The 21,632-nt window shown below is 37.5% G+C and overlaps 1 protein-coding gene across 4 annotated transcripts in view; it reads left to right on the top strand.

The window, feature by feature from the left end:
* The first annotated feature begins 359 nt into the window (after nt 1-359).
* Nucleotides 360-21,632, top strand: part of TNIP3 (TNFAIP3 interacting protein 3) — a 35,753-nt gene continuing 14,480 nt past the window's right edge. For 3 of the 4 annotated variants that reach the window (XM_067735173.1, XM_067735176.1, XM_067735174.1), the window contains exons 1-7: nt 360-685; nt 4,114-4,194; nt 6,131-6,196; nt 7,614-7,721; nt 9,766-9,894; nt 14,440-14,559; nt 17,452-17,577. In XM_067735173.1, the coding sequence (XP_067591274.1) occupies nt 650-685; nt 4,114-4,194; nt 6,131-6,196; nt 7,614-7,721; nt 9,766-9,894; nt 14,440-14,559; nt 17,452-17,577 (666 nt within the window). In that variant the 5' untranslated portion in view covers nt 360-649. The remainder of the gene's footprint in view (nt 686-4,113; nt 4,195-6,130; nt 6,197-7,613; nt 7,722-9,765; nt 9,895-14,439; nt 14,560-17,451; nt 17,578-21,632) is intronic. The other variant, XM_067735175.1, reaches the window with a different exon arrangement.

Here is a 21,632-nt window from a genome sequence, read left to right on the forward strand (position 1 = left end):
TACCCGATAACCTTGTAATGAATTATTTTCTTTTTAGTTCCATGAGAATTATGTATGACTCATTAAATTCTGCACAGCTAAGCTGACATGTATAAGGCATTGCCAGAAAATCCTTCCCTTAGGGAAGCAAGGGACTGGGCTGTCAAAAAGTCAACAGTTACCTAATTGATCTGGAAATACAGTGAAGTTACGGCAGCTTGTCTACTGAGGAAAGACTTGGCTTGCCTAGGCTTTCTGTGGTAACTTCTTCCTCCAGTGGGAGAAACTTCCAGTAAGGGAAGAATGACAATTTACATACCATAGCAAGGCTTATCTGCCTTGCGTGTTAGTCACAGCCTGCAGCTTGAGACATCCTGGGAAATCCCTATCTGGAAGAGAAGAAAAGTTATAATCACACGTGCTGTGCTTTTAACCTTATTCTGTATAATTCACATACAGAGTCACTTCTGTACATTTTCAGTGAAAAACTGTTGCTATTATTTTCTATCATCAGTTAACTATTTGTGTGGTATTTTAAAAATTATATATATATTTGCTCTGACTTTAAAAGACACCATTCAGAGATATTTTCTTTGCTTTTTTCTTTCTGCTCTCCAAGACTCCAGAAAAACCAGCTTCCGTGGCACATTTCCTACAGTGCACAACTAGAATGAGTGGTACAGAAACTTCTACTGAGCATGCAGAGGTAAGAACGCATTTCTAGGGGATGAATTGACCATATATATCATCGACAGCATTGCTAATGGCGAGTTATGCAATGATTAATAAAAGTAGAAATGGCTAGTTTGCTTTCTTTAACTAAGATCTGCTCTATATATTTCAAGGATGTTATTCAACAAAGGAAAAATATCTAGGTGACTGTTTACATTTCCTTTGACACCTTTGAGCTACATTTCTTCTTTTACAAAGTGAGAAATAAAATCTTGTCCTGTCAGCTTTTCGATTCTATGTGTTTCATATTTTGCTCTTGATTTCAAGGAATTTGGTTTAATGTAAAATGTAAAAAGAATATTATATTTGTGTGGTTAGAAGTAAAAGCTATTATAGCAATAGAGTATCTATGGTGAAATACTTCTATATACGTAATTAATACCACAGTCATTGTTCTGTTACTGGTTACTGCAACAGATACTTACTAATTGAATGAATGAATGAAAGTGCTTTCTTAAAGATTTTTTTAGATATAACTAAGATATAATAGGACTCTGAGACTTTTTGGTACATTTAGGTATTTAATTTAGCAGTCTCAGAACTTGGATCTTTTAGAAGTTGGTCTGGGTATTAGGGTAAATGAGAAATCAAGGTCCAAATACTTTGAACACAGATTACATTTTATAGGGAATAAATGTTCTTTAAATGAGCCCTTAGAAGGACCAGTGACTAAAATTCTTTCTATGCCTTTATTAGCAACAGGGAAGCACAGCAAAAACAAGTGAAAAGTTTCCCCAAAACTTTGTATTTAATTGAGTTTCTTTCATTTTAATGCACACCTAAGACATATGAATGGTGGTAAAATGTTGATTAATCCTCAGAGAAATCCTTAGTGATACATTTATGACTTATAAGCCATACCTATTGCTGTGCTTTCTCTGTTTTGCAGATTTAATATCTCTACTAAATCATTTTATAAATGATTTTTATAAAGTTATTTAAAAATAACTCAGGGCTTCCCTGGTGATGCAGTGGTTGAGAGTCCGCCTGCTGATGCAGGGGACACGGGTTCATGCCCCGGTCTGGGAGGATCCCACATGCCGCGGAGCGGCTGGGCCCGTGAGCCATGGCCGCTGAGCCTGCGCGTCCGGAGCCTGTGCTCCGCACGGGAGAGGCTACAGCAGTGAGAGGCCCGCATACCGCAAAAAATAAATAAATAAAAATTAAAAATAACTCATTTATAAGAAAATCAAGGGTCAAAATATTTCATAATTTTTTCCAGAGAAAATTATATATGGAAAAAAATGCATGCTATCTCATTACTCTTAATCTAGATTCCCAGAAAGTAGGGTCATACAAATATTTGTTGGTCACAGATTTTTATTTTTTTATTTTTTTGGTCTATATCACAAATAGAAAAAAGACTTTTTGAGGACCTAAAATTCATATTCCGAAGCGTGGTATGGAATGGAAGAACCTTGAACTTTAGTGTAACTCATGATAATCAGTGATATTTATTAAAAATAGAGGTGGGTAAATAGGTGGCGCACAGAGGATGTTTAAGACAGTGAAACTATTCTCCATGGTACTACAAATGATAGACACAGGTCATTACACATTCGTCTAAATCCATGGAATGTACAACAGCAAGAGGGAACCCTAATGTAAACTGTGGATTTGGGTGATAATGATGTGTCAGTGTAGGCTCATCTATTAACAAATATACCACTCTGATGGGGGATGCCAATCATGGGGAAGGCTACCCATTTGTTGGGGCAATAGGTATGCGGGAAATCTCTATACTCTCCACTCAATTTTTCTGTGAACCTAGAACCGCTTTAAAAAGTAATCTATGAAAAAGAAGGTAGAGGTGCTATGGCTCCCTTTCAGAAATTCTGATCAGTGTTCAGGGTGCCTTATGTTTAGCAAGCTCCCAGGGTGATTCTGATGCGCTCCAGTGGTGAGAACCACTGGTCTAGAATCCAGTCTCACCAAACCTCTGCTTCACAGAGCCCAGGACACACTAAGTAGGGTTGGCTCACAGCATTCTCCAAATCAAAGATGCCTAATATTTAGTCTGTGCTGATCCAGAATAAGTCCAGTCCCTTGGAAGTCTTCCTAAAAGAGGGAAATCTCAATTGCAGGACCCAACATACTTGTCACCTGGAAATTGATGTCACTTCTGGCACTGGGCTAAACCACCTTGAGGTCAGAAGCGGGTATAATCATTCTGATTGTGTTGACCTACGGAAGAATGTCTCTTTTTAAATGCAGTCTTAGTTACACATGGATCTGAATAGGAAGTACCTAAGTAAACTAAGAACAGCATCTATTGAGGTATAAAATACCCTCGAATCCTAAAACATTGTGAGACAAAGATAAGTAGAGAAAAGATAGAAAATAGTTTTATAAATCATTTCTAATGAAAAAAGTCCTTAAAATCCTGTGATGATTGCAAAACGGCATTTCCTGTAACGTTTGTGGCAAAGGCCAACATGTTTTGAAAATATTTCTTAATTGTTCATGAATACCCTTAAGCAATTTCGTGGTCCACAATAGCTATTGAGCCTGAAACTGAATAGCAGATTTAGGGACGATCCTCATTACTCCATTCATTGTATTACTTGTATGACTCAGCCATGCGATGGTTTTAAGACTATTGAGTTAAAACAGAGAAAACAGTACTTAAGAGAACTTTGTTGATGGTCGATTTAGACAGATGGCAGGCAGTTTCCAGAGCTTTTGTGCTTTCTTTAAATGAATAATATTTTTTTAAAAAAAACTGAAAAGAAAGGTGGTTAATTTTTCACCATACCAATGATTTATTATTAATCTAAATTTGTCACCTAGTAGCTTTATACAAAGGGCTGGTTAAAATTACAAAATACCAGATAATCTATGCCCACCTCTATAACATAATCATAATGATGGTCACTGAGGTAGTTAATTTATTGTATTATTGTTTCAGAATCAATTTGTTGCCATTTAACTGTAGTGTGTTGGTCTTTTTTTCTTGGTGGTTCTATCACTTCTCTGACTTTTGCCAGGGCCGCTCTTCAGATCACGGGTATGTCTACAAAAATGATTTTTTAGAAATGTTTACCAGGTAAATACCTAACATATATCCATGAAACTTACCTGATTTCTATATACATTATACTCTGAATTTTCATTTTTTTGGAAAAGGGTTGAAATCCAAATTCATAAAATCCTAATTTCTTACTTGCCCATTATATAGATACATTCGTAATTTATTAGAGAATTATTTTGGTACTTAATTCATATAAAAGAGTCTAAAATATAAAGCTTTTTCATCAACAGGTCTCTATGAAGGACTATGGTGTGAGCATTATTATTGCTAAAATATTTTTATGAATTACAACATGAGAGTTTGTGAAGAGAAGCATTTCTCCTGTTTATAGACTATTCTGTTTCACTCTTTTTCTTCTTTTTTTTTTTAAGTGGACTCAATCATCGAGAAGAAAGAACTTAACAAATTTCCTTGAACAAAAGATAAGGTGCCTGGAAAAACAGAGAAAAGAGGTAATTTTGAAATATTAGTTGAAGCAACATGTGCCATGGATTAATGCTGAGAATAAAATAGGCATCTAGTGCCTTTTATTTTTGTTATTGGGTCACAGTATTTATCTTAAGGATACTGGACTGCATTATTTTGAGAGCAAATACTTCTTTCTTATTCACCTACATATCTCTTACTCGGTCTCTCAGTGCTTGTGCAAATGAATAAAAATGACAAAGCCATAAATCCAATAATTATAATCTTAATTTTTTTCAAAACTTAGACATTTCCTCCACATGGGCTAGGTGAGCTTATCATCTGTGCCATTTATGCTCAGCACTTGACACACCTTGAAACTCAAACTGTCAGAGGCTTTATTGTATCACTGATTAGGTGCTATGACTTCATGAGTTGGGCATCTGACCAACAGGGGTTAAGGAGCTTTATCATAAAAGAAATTTGTTTTAAAATGTCATTGGGAATGTGATGGATATTATTTTGAGTTCCGTTTTTCTGAGTTTAATGAATATTAGAACCTCTTTATTCTCCTTGACAGAGAACCTCTTTATTCTCCTTAACAGTTCTGGCACTCTGTTGTCAATTTTGTAATTCCTTTTCGAAATCATTTTCTGTGCTACAGCCTTCATGTTTTCTTCTATGGTTTCCTCTACCCTTCTTTGATACTGCATAAAATAGTGTGCCCTTCTGGAAAATTACTGAACTATAGCAGAGTAATGTTACCATAGCATAGAAATGTTAGTCCCTAAAATAACAACAGATCAGGGATCTTTACATAATAATATTATATAGGCTTATACTAAATAGTCATATCTATTTCCAGCATAAGAGTTACCTAGCAACTGCCACTCTGGATTAGATATTTTGTTTTGTAATTAAGAGAAAGTCTTGCTACATTTTAGTCATTGCGACAGTCTTCTCCATGTCTGTCCCATATTTATAGGTGTTGGAATTTCTCTTAATGTGGAAAGTTGTAGACTTCCCTTACAAGAAAACTGAAAACAGGTCTTAGTGTTTTTTCTTTCATCTATTTGGCACACAGTTTTAAAACTTTCAAATTGTTTGCAGCCTAAATTGTTTCTAAATATTGTCTTATGACAAAAACTATTTTTCCCTGAAAAACCTATGCTTCCAAAAAGGTGATATTATCCATTAGCTGAGTATATAATACAAATCATGTACTGATTTTTTTTAAAAAAAAAACACAGTATTGCAAGCAAATGATTATCAGTTAATTGAACTTGGAATTTTTTTTTTTTTTTTTCTTTTTTTTTTGTGGTACGCGGGCCTCTCACTGTTGTGGCCTCTCCCGTTGCGGAGCACAGGCTCCGGACGCGCAGGCTCAGCGGCCATGGCTCACGGGCCCAGCCGCTCCGCGGCACGTGGGATCTTCCCAGACCGGGGCATGAACCCGTGTCCCCTGCATCAGCAGGCGGACTCTCAACCACTGTGCCACCAGGGAAGCCCGAACTTGGAATTTTTTAATATAAATTCTGCCTTTAAAAAGCTAGAAGAAATATTTCATTTTAATAATCAATATAAGCACATAAAAAATATGGAAAGGTTTGAAAAAAGGCCCTTCAAATATTAATAAATCTTACATAAAACCATTAATACTTACAATTTTTTATCAGATTCTGGTTAGATTAAACAAGAAGATGAAAATTCAAATAACTAAACAAAGTTAGAAGTTGCTAATAAACTGTTCAGCTGATTAGTCAAGATATACCTAAGGCTTAATAGTTTTTCATATGTGAACCAATTATGAAAGGCGAATGTGTTCAATTAACTTATCCCAGGTCTACCAGAACTTGGTGGAAGGAATATTGTCTTCACCCATGGCTTCCAAAACCTTAGTAGCCTCGAGAAGTGATTTCACTATGGCTAAATTTCCAAATGGGCAAAATCCTTTGCTGCTTTACCAAACTTTAATAATTTCAGCTCCTGGAAGTTAACCAGCAATGGGATCAGCAATTTAGAAGCATGAAAGAGTTATATGAAAGAAAGGTAAACACCTCTCTGTTTGGTATTTGCTTTAAATCGGTAATCTCGGGGAGACAAGTATGTGAAGATTCTCACTGATTTCAACTACAGGAGATTTGTGGGTAGCCGGCTGTCTGTTGTAAAATGATGAAGGGGAGGGTGCTGAGTGCATTATTGGCCTCTTGGTACTGAAGATTAATGAACGAAGGAACGTGTCAGTGAATTGTCTTAAGCATGGCAGAAGAAAGGTACTAAATATAGCCCCCAGTGCCGTCTCTAGAGCTCTTGCCCACATTTATCATAACTCACACAGTATCCTGGCCTCGGCTTTGTTACTAGCAGCCATAAAAACACAAGGTTATATGTGAGGTGAGAAATGGCTTAAAGTTCATACTTTTTTGTGCAAGGCTACTTCTCTAATTCTTTATAGCATAAGCTGTTTTCCACAGAAAAAGAGACAAGCAGTGTTAACAGCGTGTGAGGGGAAGTGGGGAATCCCTTCTTCTCTCCAAAGCATGTTCTCTGTCAAGAAACTTTTGCTTTGGTGAGAAAGAATTTTTTTTGGAGGAAATATATTTTAAAGGGTAAAAGTCAGTTTATAATTTAAAACCATTCCATGTTCTAAAAGAGAGGAAAGAGAAGGTAAACTCCCCAAAATAATTCAGAGTCAAGAAACGTGACCACACATGAGAAGTACGTTAGTATTGCTCTTTTCTTCCTCATTTTGATACTCAGAGTATTAAATTTGGAAAGAGCAGGGTAACGTTTCACTACACCAGGCCATGGTCAAGCCACCTTATAATATTCGGTCTGGACAGCTTTGGGATCTCCAAATTTTAAAGCACATGATCCCAGAGAAAATTGTTTAAGCTGCCTTCCTGAACGGCTTGCAGCTGCATGAAGACCCAGGGTTAACAATGGTCACAGTTCCCATCTTTGATGAAGCGCCTGTCCCTAAGGCTTTTCTGGACCCTTGTCACTCAGACGACTAATTTGGCATTTAGTAGCAGGTCAAATGCTGCAGGTTACTGATGAGTTAAAGGTCACGTCTGTTTTTCGGCAAGGTAGGTATATTCACTTATCCCCTATCCTTCGCTGTCCTTTTCAGATCAGATGAGGCACACCTTGCGACCTGAGAATAGAATGACAAGCCTAGAAGGCTCCCTTAAGGTCTACGGGTTTATTTCCTCGAAAGTGGTGTGGTCTAGAGAAAGGAGGCTGGAGGCCGTTTTGGTGTTTGCTTTTTTCTCTTGTAGAGGAAACTTCTTTTTAAAAGCAAAAGACCCGATCTTGGTTTGGGGCGGTGGGAAGAAGAGCCACTCCCTAGGGGATGCCCAAGACTGAGCCAGTTCTGTCCCCGGGTGCTTAGGCTGGGAATAAATCCAGGGGGTTGTGGGCTTCAGGCGAGGTGTCTGCAGCTGTCTGTGAACCACTTCTTCAGGTCGCAGAGCTGAAAACGAAACTGGACACCGCAGAAAGCTTCCTAGGCACGCTGGAGAAGGAGCTGCAGCAGAGCCAGAGGGAGAGCGACCTGCAGCAGCGCGAGGAGGTGGGCGGGGCTCGGGGAGCGACCTCCCTGCCCCCAGGAGCGCGCGGTAGGGGGAAGGGGGGGCCCCTGCCTCCAGATGGTTGAGAACCAACCGTTTATTCAAATCAACCCTCTGCAGAGCGGTGACCGATGGGCAAGGGTGTACGGGTTACGCAAGTCCCCAGAGCCAAAAATAGGGGCCACTTCTCTAGAATCAGAGGGCGGGAGGTGCCGGCTCACTTCCTTCTGTGTCGCGCAAACAGGCAGACCTTAATTTGCCCGGCTCCACCCGCGGGCAGAACTGAGCCAGGGCTTTGGGGTATCTTTCTCGGACGTTGCAGCCTAGGAGAAAATTCATTTTGCGTTTTTGCTTTTACTCATACTAATCATTTTTATTACCAGTGTTGATAATATGACAATTCCTTGTATTTGTACAGCTGCTTTTCAGCTTACAGAGAGCTTTACAAATAAGTATTACCTTTGTCATCTTAAAAATATAACATTTTTGAAAAGTATCTCACCCTCATCGTCTCGTTTAACATCCTCAGCCCATCTGTGAGGAAACTCTTATTTTTGCCGTTTTAAAGATGAAAAGGCTGAGACGTAGGGCTTAGATGACTTAATGTCAGTAACGTAGCACATGGAAAAATAGGACTTGAGCCCAGTCTCCAGATTGGAAGGCCCCTTTAATCCTCCTGAGAACTAGAAGGTGGCCATTGAGGTGATGGCCTCTCTTAAAATAGATTCCCGGTTTTACTTTTAGTTATGGGACTACATGGATTTGTAGAAAATGGGAGGAGGCCCTTGAGCTCTAATGGCCTCTCATTTTTTCAGGCATGTTAGGAAAGAACGAGAAGGGTAGATTTTCTCAGGTGAAGTCTTGTGACTAATATTGTGATGCAGCAGCTGTATTTTAAAACATGCATAAATCTTAAGGCAATGTCACCAATCAGTGCATCCATCATCAGTTCAGGTTCCCTTCCTTGCTTAGCAACTCCCTTTCTGCCATGTAAGAGTCCCTTTCGGTTCCATTTACATGCAGCACAGGAATCATGGTAACTTCTTCCCTATGCAGTTGGGACCATTTTCTTGTGGAAATAATTTTCTCTTAAACTATGCTGAGTTCGAAAAAGATTGCTAAATTTTCTGTGTACACATGGACCTATTCTGTTTAAACAAAGGCAAAGAGAAGTGTTTTCACTTGTAAAGAAAACGACTCACCTAAAGTAGATTTCTTTAATCATTGTGATGGGAAATATTAGCTATTAAAATAATATACTTTAACGTATATCTTAGCTATTTCCTCATCTTGATTTACCTAAATTCCAGAATGTTTATTTTACTGGGTTAAAACTGCAGTCTCGTTAAAAATTCAATTCACTCCACAGAAAGTTTACTGTCCAGAATATAAAATTAAGAGATAGGAGGCAGATGTTGTCTGAATCCTGTTATTGTCTAAGCCACCAACCTTGCTTCAGTTACTTAAAACACTGGATTCCTTGAAGGTGATCTGAAAAGTGGAGGAGTGATGGCAGTTGGACTAGCTCATCTCTACCTTTTAAAAGTAATCATCAGAACAATACAGTGCTCTGAATAATTATCTGTGGTGAAATGTCTTATTGCCTGAGGTTTTATCTTTTATCCTCTTCTTTGTCTCTCACCAGTCCTGAATGATGCAGGATTGGGCTTTGAGATATTTGGTATTTTTTGTTGCAATGACACTTTGCATATTAGAACTTTCAGTTATTTTTAGTGAGTCACTCTTTCATCACCTTGTAAGAGCAAGTAGCTTTTTCTGCAGACCCATTTGACCCTTGAAAGTGAGGAGTGGGGATTTTGATAGCTTGTTCTGGGGTCGCAAAACGTAGTAGCAGTAAGGATAACATAAAGATTTCTCCTATCCTAATCCTGACCTCCACCCAGAGATTATTGCTCAAATGGAATGTTAAGTGAAAATCTAGCAGGTCCTGTTTTTTGTTTGTTTTTTATTTCAGAAGTATTCCTACAATATCATCTCATCTGAATTTTATTGATTTTGAATTTGTTTTCTTGCTTTCTACTTCAGAAGGAAAAGGAGAGCCTAAATGAAGAATTACATGAATTGAAGAGAGAGAATACGCTTTTGAAGGAAAAAATTGCTCTCGCAAGCCAGAAGAAGCAACACTTTGAATGTGAAATAAAACGCCTCAATAAGGTATCAGGCCAGGTGAAGCTGGAGAGATGAGAGGTTTCTGTATAAAGAGCACTTTCTGAGCTGAGGCTCACAGCAAAATCCACACTGCAATGCGGCTCGTCTCGGGGGCTTGCACGGAGGTCTCTGTAATTGCATAACTCACTCCTATCTGCTTCGTTCAGCCATACTTGGCTAAGAATTTTGGGGGGAATTCATGTCTCTGCAAAGAATTGTCATTAAAGAAAGAGATAAGGAGAAAGTATAGAAGAGAGTAAGAACTTTTTTTTTTTGGTAGATCAAAGAACCACATAAAGCAAGTGGGTGTTTGCGAATAGTAGCGTTATCTCTTGGTCAACCGCGAAAGTTTCCTGAGGAAAACAGGCTGCTCTTTAAAATCATCACTGTGGAGCTCCTGAGTGTAATACAGACTATATGGAAGCAAACTAAATGCCAAATCCAAAAATGAGATGGCGGCCTTCCTGAGAATAAGCCTAAAACTCACCTTTAATGGGGGGGTGGGGAGTAGTGTGTAGGTCTATTAAGAAAATGCTGGTGATTTAATGCCTTTGCTCCAACAACTATTCAAAGGAGCTACCTGTGAATTGCTGCAAAAGGACGACATGTAAGTGAGTGTGTGTGTGTGTGTGTGTGTGTGTGTGTGTGTGTGTGTGTTGTTTTAATGGACTAAACCTTAATTTTCTTGGGGGGAGGGATTGCTTACTTGTTCAGGGAAAAAAATTAAATCCTTTGCTGTTGACTTTTCCAAGAGCCACATCGTATGTGGACCGTAGTAATACGTAGTAATACATGGTTGAGTTGAGATAGTCATCTCTCAAGCTAGATATTTCTTGACCAAAGTAACAGAAATTATCTTCTAAAAAAAGAGCAGGTGGTTGACTGGCCTTAAACACGTGCTCAGTGCTTGCCTTTGGGACCGTGTGCCATCTTGTAGTTAAGTAGTGTTCAGAGGTGTAACTTAAATATCCCCAAAGCGTTAACTATATGCCTGTGTGGTTGATAGGGTGCTTTACAAATGTGATGCTATGTTTGATCTGTTTATGGGGCCAGTTATTATTCAGGAGAAAATGAGAAATTGGAGATTGACTTCGTAAACCATGTACTTCTCTGTTGTTTAAGAGAGAAAAACAATGTTCAGAGATACAAGTTCAGGGCAAATGAATTTTCTGTCTTAATCACTGCTGGAAATCCTTCGCAAATGAATTAGAGGAACTGACATTAATTGAGATTATATTTGAAATCTCTCCCATTTTTGATATGTTATTACTTATCAGTCTTCTTCTGTTCTCTATTTCTATAAATGTAGGCACAAGGATATAAAGCCTGTAGAAATTAAAACAGCCGAGAACTCTGTGTTTTACTCAAACCCATGTATAACCTTCATTTTTGTGTAGGTGTGTTTATAGAAAATCTTTTTTAATTAGTAAAAACTTTAAAAATCATGATTATAATCATAAAATCTCAATGAGAAAAATTAATTTGAGTAAAATTCAGAGCTTGTCATCTTCTCAAAGAGGATTTTTCTGGTTATCTTAATTAAAATTACATACTCCACTTCTAATATTTCCTGTTTTAATATTTCCTTGGAATTCATTGCATTCTAGTGTGTGCATAATGTCTCATATTTATTATCTTAATTGTTTCCTGTCTCCCAGTCTTGATTGTAAGCTCCATGTGGGCAGGATATTTGCAGGGCAGATTTCTCTCCTAGGCAAGGTGGACACAGTATTGAGGGCCCACAATACTTATAGTGGCCCATTAATATGCTTAATTTCTCTTAAAGTCAGAGGAAAAATACTAAAGTATGAGGTTGAAAATATATTTTCATATTAACATATTCATCTTTGTAAGAATGCAATTATAATATATAATTTTACTACATATTTATTTGGAGGAAGGGACTCACAAAGACAACAGTCATAATGGGGCCCTGAGTTTCTCTATTTTGTTCACTGCTACATTCCAAGTGCCTAGAACAGGGCCTTGCTCATAGTATGTTCTTAAATATTTGTTGACTGGATGAATGGATGAAGTAACTAATTAATGTAATTTGCTGGTACATAATATGTTCAGTAGCCAATTTTGGCCCTGAGATTCATGTTTTAATAGGCATAACACATTACTTATGAGTAGTAAGAAAAAATAAAAGGTACTTCAAGCCAGAAACGATTTCATCTCACACATCTATGCCTTCAACTGTCACTTTAAAAACATAGATAGAAAGTGATGAGCTATAAAGAGATTTTTTTTTCTCATTTTTTCTCATTTAGTGCAAAGAGATTTTTTTCTCATTTAGGTTTTTTCTCATTTAGTATTAGTGTCTAATGAAATGTAAGAAATTATTATTTTACAGTATAGATTTTTCTTCTGTTCTCTTTTACCACTGTAATAAATAGAAGTTACTCAAAATGATGATTTGGGTAGATAATTGTGTGCACCATTCATTACAGCGTGGAAATTTGGGGTCCACCCCGCTTGCACAAACCCACTGCCTGCTGACCGGGTCTCAGCAGAAATTGGTAGCATGTCACCTTAGCAATTAACATATGGTTTTCAGAAGTTCACACAACTATGTGTACTGAATTTTACTTATTTGCTTTGAGGGAGATACCTAAGGGCATTGTTTTCACCAGGTTCTTGACAGAGAAGCCAGATGTTTGATCAAAGTGAGAGAAATTACCTGAGGCTAGTCAACCAGGGCCACCCATGGGCAAAACTGATGTGTCTGACATCTTGCCATTGTGAGATGGGTAGATCTGTTTAGTATATCTGTGCTTATGGTAAACTGCTGCTCTAGAGTAGGTTACAGGTGTTTGTTCAAGGAAGTTGGAAAACCCCAAGATGGAATAAATGTCTACTAGACTCGCCTTTCGTTTATGACTCATTTGCAAAATTTCTAGAAGTCTGAATAGCATGAAAGGTAGATCAGAAAATTCAGATATTACAAAACCTACAAAAGTAGTCTATTCATAGCTGTAGGATATAGAACCAGCATATTTGATTATCTTGACTCACTTGGTTTACCCCACCCTAGATTCTATTACTAGTGACACATGTTTTAAAAATATAACTATTATGATAATTCCTAGAACTATGTAGCTTAGCAATAAATTCTAACAAAACATAAATTATTAAACAACTTCTGTTGTCTAATAATTCTTGGAGGAAGAAAAAAGTTCTTGTTTTTCTTACAACTTCCTGAAAAATGATATTTACATCAGGCTAGACTATAAGACATTCTATTAGGAAACTTCTAATCTTAACTATGCATATTTAAGACCTTAAATTTGCTTTTCTTTTCTATCCTTATGACCATATTGTGTAGTAATGCAGGGAAGTGAGTTACTAATAGAATCATCAAATGAACACCATCGAAGCTACTAAAGAAATACAGAGGCAGTAAAGTCTTGGAGCTTTGGAAGTGAACCTTTCTATTTGTGTAGAGGACTCATTTGATAATGAGCAAGTAGTCACATTGTGTGTGGGCTCTGAAACCACAACAGGATGAGGTATGTTCTGTCACAGTTTTTGGCGGCCGTTTTATTTAACTCATCATGAGCCCAAAGTCTTCAGAATAGAGACAGTGTCTTTCATATAATCTGAAAAAGTATAGTATATGTAAGAGTGCCATGGAATTATGAGTAAGGATGATGATCTGGTTGGCAAATCTAAGTGTCTCTTATTTGCTTCACTTCCTCACCCCACGGTGAAAACACCAAGTTGTACTGCATGTCAAGAAAGCAGAGCACTCTCTCCACCCTCTAGTGGGTTAGTGGGTGTTTTATTGGAGAATAATTATGACTGTGTCTAGGCCAAGGCACGTCATGCTAAAGGAGTACAGAGCAGAGCCGTACAACAATGGATAATGAATCTGCCTGGGTTCCCATTTATGTGAGTTTCCCTCTCTCCTGTAAGGGACATGGTTATATAGCAGAAATATATCATTCAAAATGTCATCTGATGGGGATATATGTATATGTGTAGCTGATTCACTTTGTTATAAGCAGAAACTAACACACCATTGTAAAGCAATTATGCTTCAATGAAGATATATTTTTTAAATGTCATCTGAGAGCAGGAACGTCAGCTTTTGAGGAATGCAGATTCTCAGGCCCTGCTTCCAGATATACTGATTCAGGATCCTTGGAGGCAATGCCCAGGCGTGGGTATGTTTGCTACCTCTCCGGGTGATTCTGATGCTCCCTGAAGTTCGAGCCTTATTGATGGAGCATATATTTGACTGAAGCAGACTCTAGAGAAAGGCTATGTATCTGTTTTCCACTCATGGTTGGCTAGGTGGAAGGATCTCTAACACCAAAGCCTTCTCAAGTAACAATGAGAGTTGAATAACATAAGCACCATCATGGAGAAAAGATGGAGATTCTGAAAAAAAAAATGCATATATGAAGAAAGTTACTCAGTGATGAAGGTAGCATTAAAAATGAAATTCTACCTTATGAGTGCACTTGAGATGACTGTAGGAATTGTAGAGAAATTCATATGATGTGGCAACTCTCAGGTCAACAGTGTGCTTATCTTATAACACAGGCTCTTCAGGATGCCTTGAAAATGGAGTGTTCTTCATCTCCTGAGGATTGTTTGCGGAAGTCTGAAATGGAGTGCAGCCGTGAGGAGATGAGGACAGAAATGGAAGTTCTCAAACAGCAGGTGAGAAGTTGAAAGTGGAGCGGTCACGTGGAGAACTTAGGGCCCATTGTTCATGCTGCTTTAGCCATTTCTGGAAGTCCTCCTATTCAAAACATGTCAAAGGTTTTTGCATGTATTTTAATTAGAATTACCTAATTTTAAAGCTTTATGGGAAAATATAGATCAGCTAGTCCAACTCTAGAGAAAAAAAAGAGAAAAAAAAAAGAGAAAATTGAGTTTCAGATGGATTAAGTGGCTCGCCCAAGATTATACACTTAAAAAGGGGGCATGCTAATTAACCTTTTAGTGAAATTCTATTAGCACTGGGTCTAGAGGGTTTCATGTAGACATGATTTATTTTGAAGACACTATTAACCCAAACTCTGGACCTTTTCAGAAAATGGTAGCAGCCGGGCTATTATTCTGTAGCTGCAGGCCTCTGGGCTTTTGAACAATGAGGGCAGTTTTAAAGGGAATACTCTGCACTGGTCATAGTCACTGAAGAGCCAGGTCTGTTCATCTATCCCTGCATACAGATGGCACTACCTAGGAATTTCCTGATGTACAATGGTTTCCTCCTCCTAACTCACCCAGCTTCACTCACTGTTTCCAAGTGCACAGCAGGAGTAAAGGATGCTCTCTCTAAGCTCCTGCATGCACCAGCAACAGAGGGCTGTGGGGATATAGCACTGCCTAAACTACTGGAGGCTAATTTTAGCTCACCCAGCTGGAGCTGGCTTAGCTGAGGAGCCACCCATGCATATCACATCTCTTTTCCTGTAAGAGGTTAAATAAACTAATATAAGCAAAGGGCTGGAACAGTTCATAGCAATATTGATAAGTACAGGAAATATAGGAATTCCAATCCCAGAAGCACACATTGTCAGAAATACGTTAGCAATGGCAGGGGCAGGGGATAGGGTGACATAGAACAAAGAGCCGGGAAGTATTATTTTCTGATGCCCCTGGGTATGACTTGTTGGCTGTTTTGCTCTGAGCAAGTGCCAATTACAAGGATTCCTGATGCAATACAAGGAAGAATAGAACAATTGTGTTATTGTTGTTGTTGTTTACTTTACTGTTATTACTTCATAGGAAGTAACCTATCTATAAATCTAAAAAATTCAGAGCATTTGACATAAAGTTGGATTTTCTCTTCTATCAACTCAGTTTGAAATAATCTGCTTCATTACATTCAGGATCAAATATAGAGCTTGAAAATAGACCCATGGAAAGAATAAGTGCATAATCAGAGTGTTAAAACTGCCAAATTCTCATCCCCTAAAGTACCACTGGCTCTAGCCAGGATTCCTCTGAAAAAGGTACTGCTTACGTTCAGACGCCTGAGTCATCTTCAGTGCTCCCGTATAATGTACACCTCATGCGAGAGAGTTGCTCTTACACGTGTTTACAGTAAAGGTTTAATTCGTATTTGATACAGACAATGGCAGGTATTCTTCTTCTCATAAACCCCAAGAGTAGACCAGAATCCGTCTCCTTCGTTTCTGTATGGCCCTTTTGCTAGCTTTCGGCATTCACATTTTAACTGTGCACATTTCTAATTGGGTACCCACAATCATTACATCACCAAGTGCTGCGTGAAACCCTAAAGGATTTAAATTCACAAAGAAACTGAGCTCGAATCTTGGCCATCTAAGTGCTGAAATCGCTATCAGTGTTGTGTTTGATAAAGAGCGTCCATCTGTTCTAATCAGATGGACTTCTCCCACTTCAGATGCCTCTGGTAATTATTTACAGAGCATTGGTTTAACTGTGTCTGGATTTGAACCTCAACTCTCAACTAAAAAAAAAAAAAAAAACCACCCCAAAACAAAATATCAGATTGGCTGGGTATAGTTCCCTTGCAACCTTCTGGTGAATAAAGCCTTGAAATTAAATACGTCTATCTGTATCTAGATCCATGTAAAATATTTAATTCCCCCCCCTTGCCTATTACATTTTGTTCTATTATTATTGACTTAAAATTGATAATCCTGTAGTTAAAATTTGTTGCACTGTTGCTGATGGTGGTGCAATGTGCATTAACTTTAATAGACGAAATCTAGCTACTAGGTTCCCATGTGAGTCGTAGTTTAAATCTGGTTTTAGAGGAAATCCTTTGCTTCATTTCTTAAGCTTCATTTGTTTTCATAACTCCACATTCTAGTCTCCAAGCCATCAGCCAACACTACGCCAATTAAAACAATAATAATTAAATCTGGTTTGGGGGGGTTGTTTTGATTACTTTTCTGGAATATTTGGAGTACCTCTTGAGAGGCATTCCACTAGAATGTTACTCTTTTTTATGATATACTCCCACAATTACTTATAAAGGCCAACTCTGGTGAATATCTTTCAATAAACATGCTTTGCTCTCCCACATACATGAGCCTTTCATTTCTATCTTGTGCTAAACTTATAATTTATATTTAGAAACTTTGGCATGTCAGTATTTAGTGGCTTCACTTAGCAGCTATTGTCAGTAAACTGTCTTTCAGAACTTCAAGCAGTATTTATACATCAAAGCCTTGTTTTAGAGATGGATGATTTGCTCCAAAACAGTGAAACTTAACACTGATGGGGTGGGAGGAGCAAGACTTCATCACAACAATGGAATATGCAATAAAAAATCGGGGAGGGGAATTATTTTCAAAATATCCATGTTATTACTTTATTTATGAATTTCTGATATATGCTCAAGGAGAAAAAAGTTGAGAACTGCCATTATAAACAAAGTGAAAGGTAAAATTATAGTCATATGTATCAAGATAGAGCCCCACCATAAAGAAATATTCATGAAAAGAGGACGGAATGTCTCAGATTGGACAAACCCAGATAGCACCTCTCCAGAACTCATTTAAATGGCTTAAGAGAAAAGGAAGCTAGCAGTAACAGTAAGTTAATATTTCCTAGGTGCAAATATACGAAGAAGACTTCAAAAAGGAGCGATCAGACCGAGAAAGACTTAGTCAAGAAAAAGAGGAGCTACAGCAAATTAATCAAACTTCTCAAACCCAGTTGAACAGGCTGAATTCTCAGGTATAAGTCCAATAATCTTTGCCAACACGTATGTATTTTATTTTTATTTTCTCATTTAAAAATCTAGACATTTTGGCTTCTGTTAATTGCTGTTGGATTTTTTTTTCTTTTTTGAGAGATTAGCACCTGGGATGAAATCATTCTTAAACAATCTTGTAAAGAGATGAAAACGACTAGAGATTTCTTTCATCTTAAGTATATTAAGGAGTTTTCCAAGAAATTGGATTCCAAAGTCTTTTATAAAATCCAATTCTTTTGATCTTTTTCTCATAATATTTATCTTGGTAGAATGGGAGTTGGAACTACCTAGCACTCAAATTCAAAGCCAAAACACTCTAGTACAGTGAAGTTGTTTCTAAATTCTTATCATTTTCTTTGAAGGGCTATGTTGGAATGTTCCTGTCTTCTAAAAACATACATACTAAATGTCATTTATATACCTAGTGAAACCAAGAATTTTGTTCAGTGGTTTCCCAGATTTAAAGTAACTGGAGTGCTCTCAAGGAAGCCAGATAATGTTAGCCACTTTATTAGAATAGAATATTAAATGTAAGCATACTAAAATTAGGTGCAATAGAATTTATTAAACATAGACTCGGGAATTTGCCATGATGGGTAATTATTGATGTTAATGAGGGAAATGTAGCTAACACAAATTTGGCTTAAGAAAAAACAATGAATCACGAAATTTTTAATTTGCAAAATTATGCAGTGTTTTTCAATAAATAAGGAATTGTTGTGGGACAGGCTGTGACAGCTCTGTAGCTTTAAGATTCTTAGTCTTAGAAGAGATTTTAAACTCTTTGTCATCGCCTTCTTCCTAATACAAAGTAGATTGTGAATTAAATTTAGTTTCTTCTTTGACATCTTTTTTAAGGATTAACTTTAAATCCCTAGTTTTACATGGAGAATTATTTGGCAGAACCATTTCCTTTCTAAGAAACTGGAAGGAATAAAATAACGGTAAAAATATAATACAATGTTTTTCTGAAAATAATTCATGCAACATACTTTTACAACAGTGGGTGAGAAAATGTTCTGATCGTTCTTGGTGAGAAAATCACTGTCTCAATTTGTATGCCTTACATGCAAAGCTGCCTTAATTTTTTTGAAGTTGTCACTGCACAAATCATTTTAGTTCCTGCCGTATTTTAATTTTATTCATTCTACTACATTAAATTCAGATTGATGATAAATATTTGTCTAGACTGGCAATGTTCTTGCCTTTATAAAGGCTGTAGTACAGCCAGAAACACACAACCAAATACTTACATTATAGACTATAATTCACAGTAATTTTCATTCCCGTGTTATCTGTAATTTTTGATTGATATCAAAAAATAAATGTATTGTCTAATTACAGTACAGTATAACTGCTTATGAACTAGGGGAGGATCCTAGTGATATGCTAAAACTATCAAAATTTTCTTTATAATGATAATCCAAGCATTCATTCTTCAAAAGTCTCATTTACTCAGGTGAAAGGAAGACAGAATTCACCGGATGTAATAGATGGTTTAACAATCTATGTTAAATGTATTAACAGCAGATTAAATGCCATGTTAGAATAGGCATTACCTTATTTGAGTAGCGTATTACCAGTGGTCCAAACGGACCACTTGACCAAAGGAATTTTTAGGTCAAATCGATCTGCCACTAGTTGCTTACATACCAGAGTTTATTCTTCCTATCACGAAGGACATTTTAAGGCAGTGACTGGTAAAACAGTGTGGTGAAGTGAAAGATACTTAGGAGATATTTAAGGATAAAAGCCCGATGTTCATGCCTGCTTTGACCATCAGTGAGGACCTTGGGCAAATATTCAACCTTTCTTCTCTTCATCTGTAAAATGACAAAGTTGGAGTAGGTGATCTCTAAAATGTTTCTTATAACTCTAAAACCTCTGTCTCTAAAAATAGGTTGCTTAACCTCTCTTAGCATTCTCACCTGTAAAACATAGATAATGATACCTACCTCATGACTTCACAAAGTTGTTCTCAGGGTTAAGTGAAAAACAATCTATGCAGAAACATCTAGTTCAAGTAATGGCTCACAGGTATTTCATAAATAATCTGTTGGAAGGGAGAATTTTTAATAGTTTCATTTAGTTGTATAATTAGCCTGCCACATTCAGTGCCTCATAATCTAATTTTGATGCTTTCTTTCCGCAAGGCATTCTGCTATATGCTGTGAGGGAACTAAAAAATGATCCATTCTATTAAAAAACTCACAAGATAATGAGGTGGACATATATAGTCTGTCCTCATCATTTTTGCAGATTCCATTTTTGTGAATTTGCCTACTCACTAAAATATATTTGTCACCCCAAAATCAATTCTTGTGCCACCTTTAAGGTCACTTGTGAACTTGTACAGAGCAGCAAAATACTTGAGCTTCCTGACACACTTGTTCCCAGTGGAGGTCCAACAGTTGATGCTGTCTTCTTCTTTCAGATCTCATACTGTAAAAAGTGTCCTTTTCATGGTCTATATAGTGCCACATTTTTCACATATTTGTGCTTTTTGGTGGTGATTTCACTTTTTTTTAATAAATTTATTCTATTTTAATTTTGGCTGCGTTGGGTCTTCGTTGCTGCATGCGGGCTTTCTCTAGTTGTGGCGAGCGGGGTCTACTCTTCGGTGTGGTGCACGGGCTTCTCATTGTGGTGGCTTCTCTTGTTGCAGAGCATGTGCTCTAGAGCACAGGCTCAGTAGCTGTGGCCCATGGGCTTAGTTGCTCTGCGGCATGTGGGATCTTCCCGGACCAGGGCTCGAACCCGTGTCTCCTGCATTGGCAGGTGGATTCTTAACCACTGCACCACCAGGGAAGCCCCCGGTGATTTCATTTTTTTAAAATGGCCCCCAAGCATAGTGCTGAAGTGCTGTCCAGTGTTCCTGAGCACAGGAAGGCTGTGATGTGCCTAATGGAGAAAAGGCATGTGTCAGATAAGCTTCATTCAGGGATGAATATAGCGCTATTGGCCATGAATTCCATGTTAATGGATCTATAATATTTATTAAATGAGGTGTCTTTAAAAGAACACACATAAAACAAAATTATGTATTGATTGATTTACAAAAATGGCATGACCAGAAGCTGGTAGGAACCTAAGCCTGCATTTCCCTGGGAGAATGGTGCAGTGTTTGCTACTTCAGTATTCACAGTGACTTTATAGAGCATAACTACCATGAATCATGAGAACTGACTGTACATAGTACACATTAGACTATAAAAAGTCATATAGTAAATGTAAAATGCTATCTATATGGGAGGACCAAAGGAGAGAATAATTCTGATAGGTAGGACTTGGAAAGGTATCATACAGTAGGGGACATTTGACCTTGCTTTATAGGGATATAGGGATGACAATAGCATTACTAAAGAGTCCAAAGAAAACCAGCTTTCCCTAGATGTGTCAGATGTTGGGGGAACCCAGCATAGGTGACTCTGCTGGATGAGGTTGGGCCTCAAATAGTGAGAAGCATGAAGTGTAGCAGTGTGCCTTTGAACAAGTTACTCAGCATCTCATGCCTTAGTGACCTCGTCTGTAAAACAGGAATAATAATGTTAAGTATCACATAGGGGTATTGGGAAGATTGAATGTGAGTTATTAAGTGTAAAGCACTTAGATCACTGACTGGCATGTATTAAGTGCATATGCAACTTTTAAAATTTATTGTGGAAGCCTTTGACTGTACAATTGACCAATTCCAATTACATTCAATAAGCAGTAGAAGCTGTTTCTATATCCATATCTATGTCTATATCTATATTTATAGCTAGAACTAAATACATCAACCTAAAACTGAGAATTATAATGGCCCCAACAAATTGGAATAACAATTTTAAACTATCCAACTTTCCAAACTTCATTTGGGAATTTCAAGATAGAACCAGTGCCTGTTTGAAAAATCCAAAACTCAGCTATTTTCGTTGGCATGACTGTTATCAGTGCTTCACCCCCTTGATTTCTGAGTAGATCACTGCCCTCTGGGCCAAGAGTAGCTTTAGAACATTTGAGCTCTTTCTGATATACAAATGCCTTTGTTTTGTCC

This window comes from Pseudorca crassidens, chromosome 4 (assembly GCF_039906515.1).
Source record: "Pseudorca crassidens isolate mPseCra1 chromosome 4, mPseCra1.hap1, whole genome shotgun sequence".
NCBI classification, from domain to species: domain Eukaryota; kingdom Metazoa; phylum Chordata; class Mammalia; order Artiodactyla; family Delphinidae; genus Pseudorca; species Pseudorca crassidens.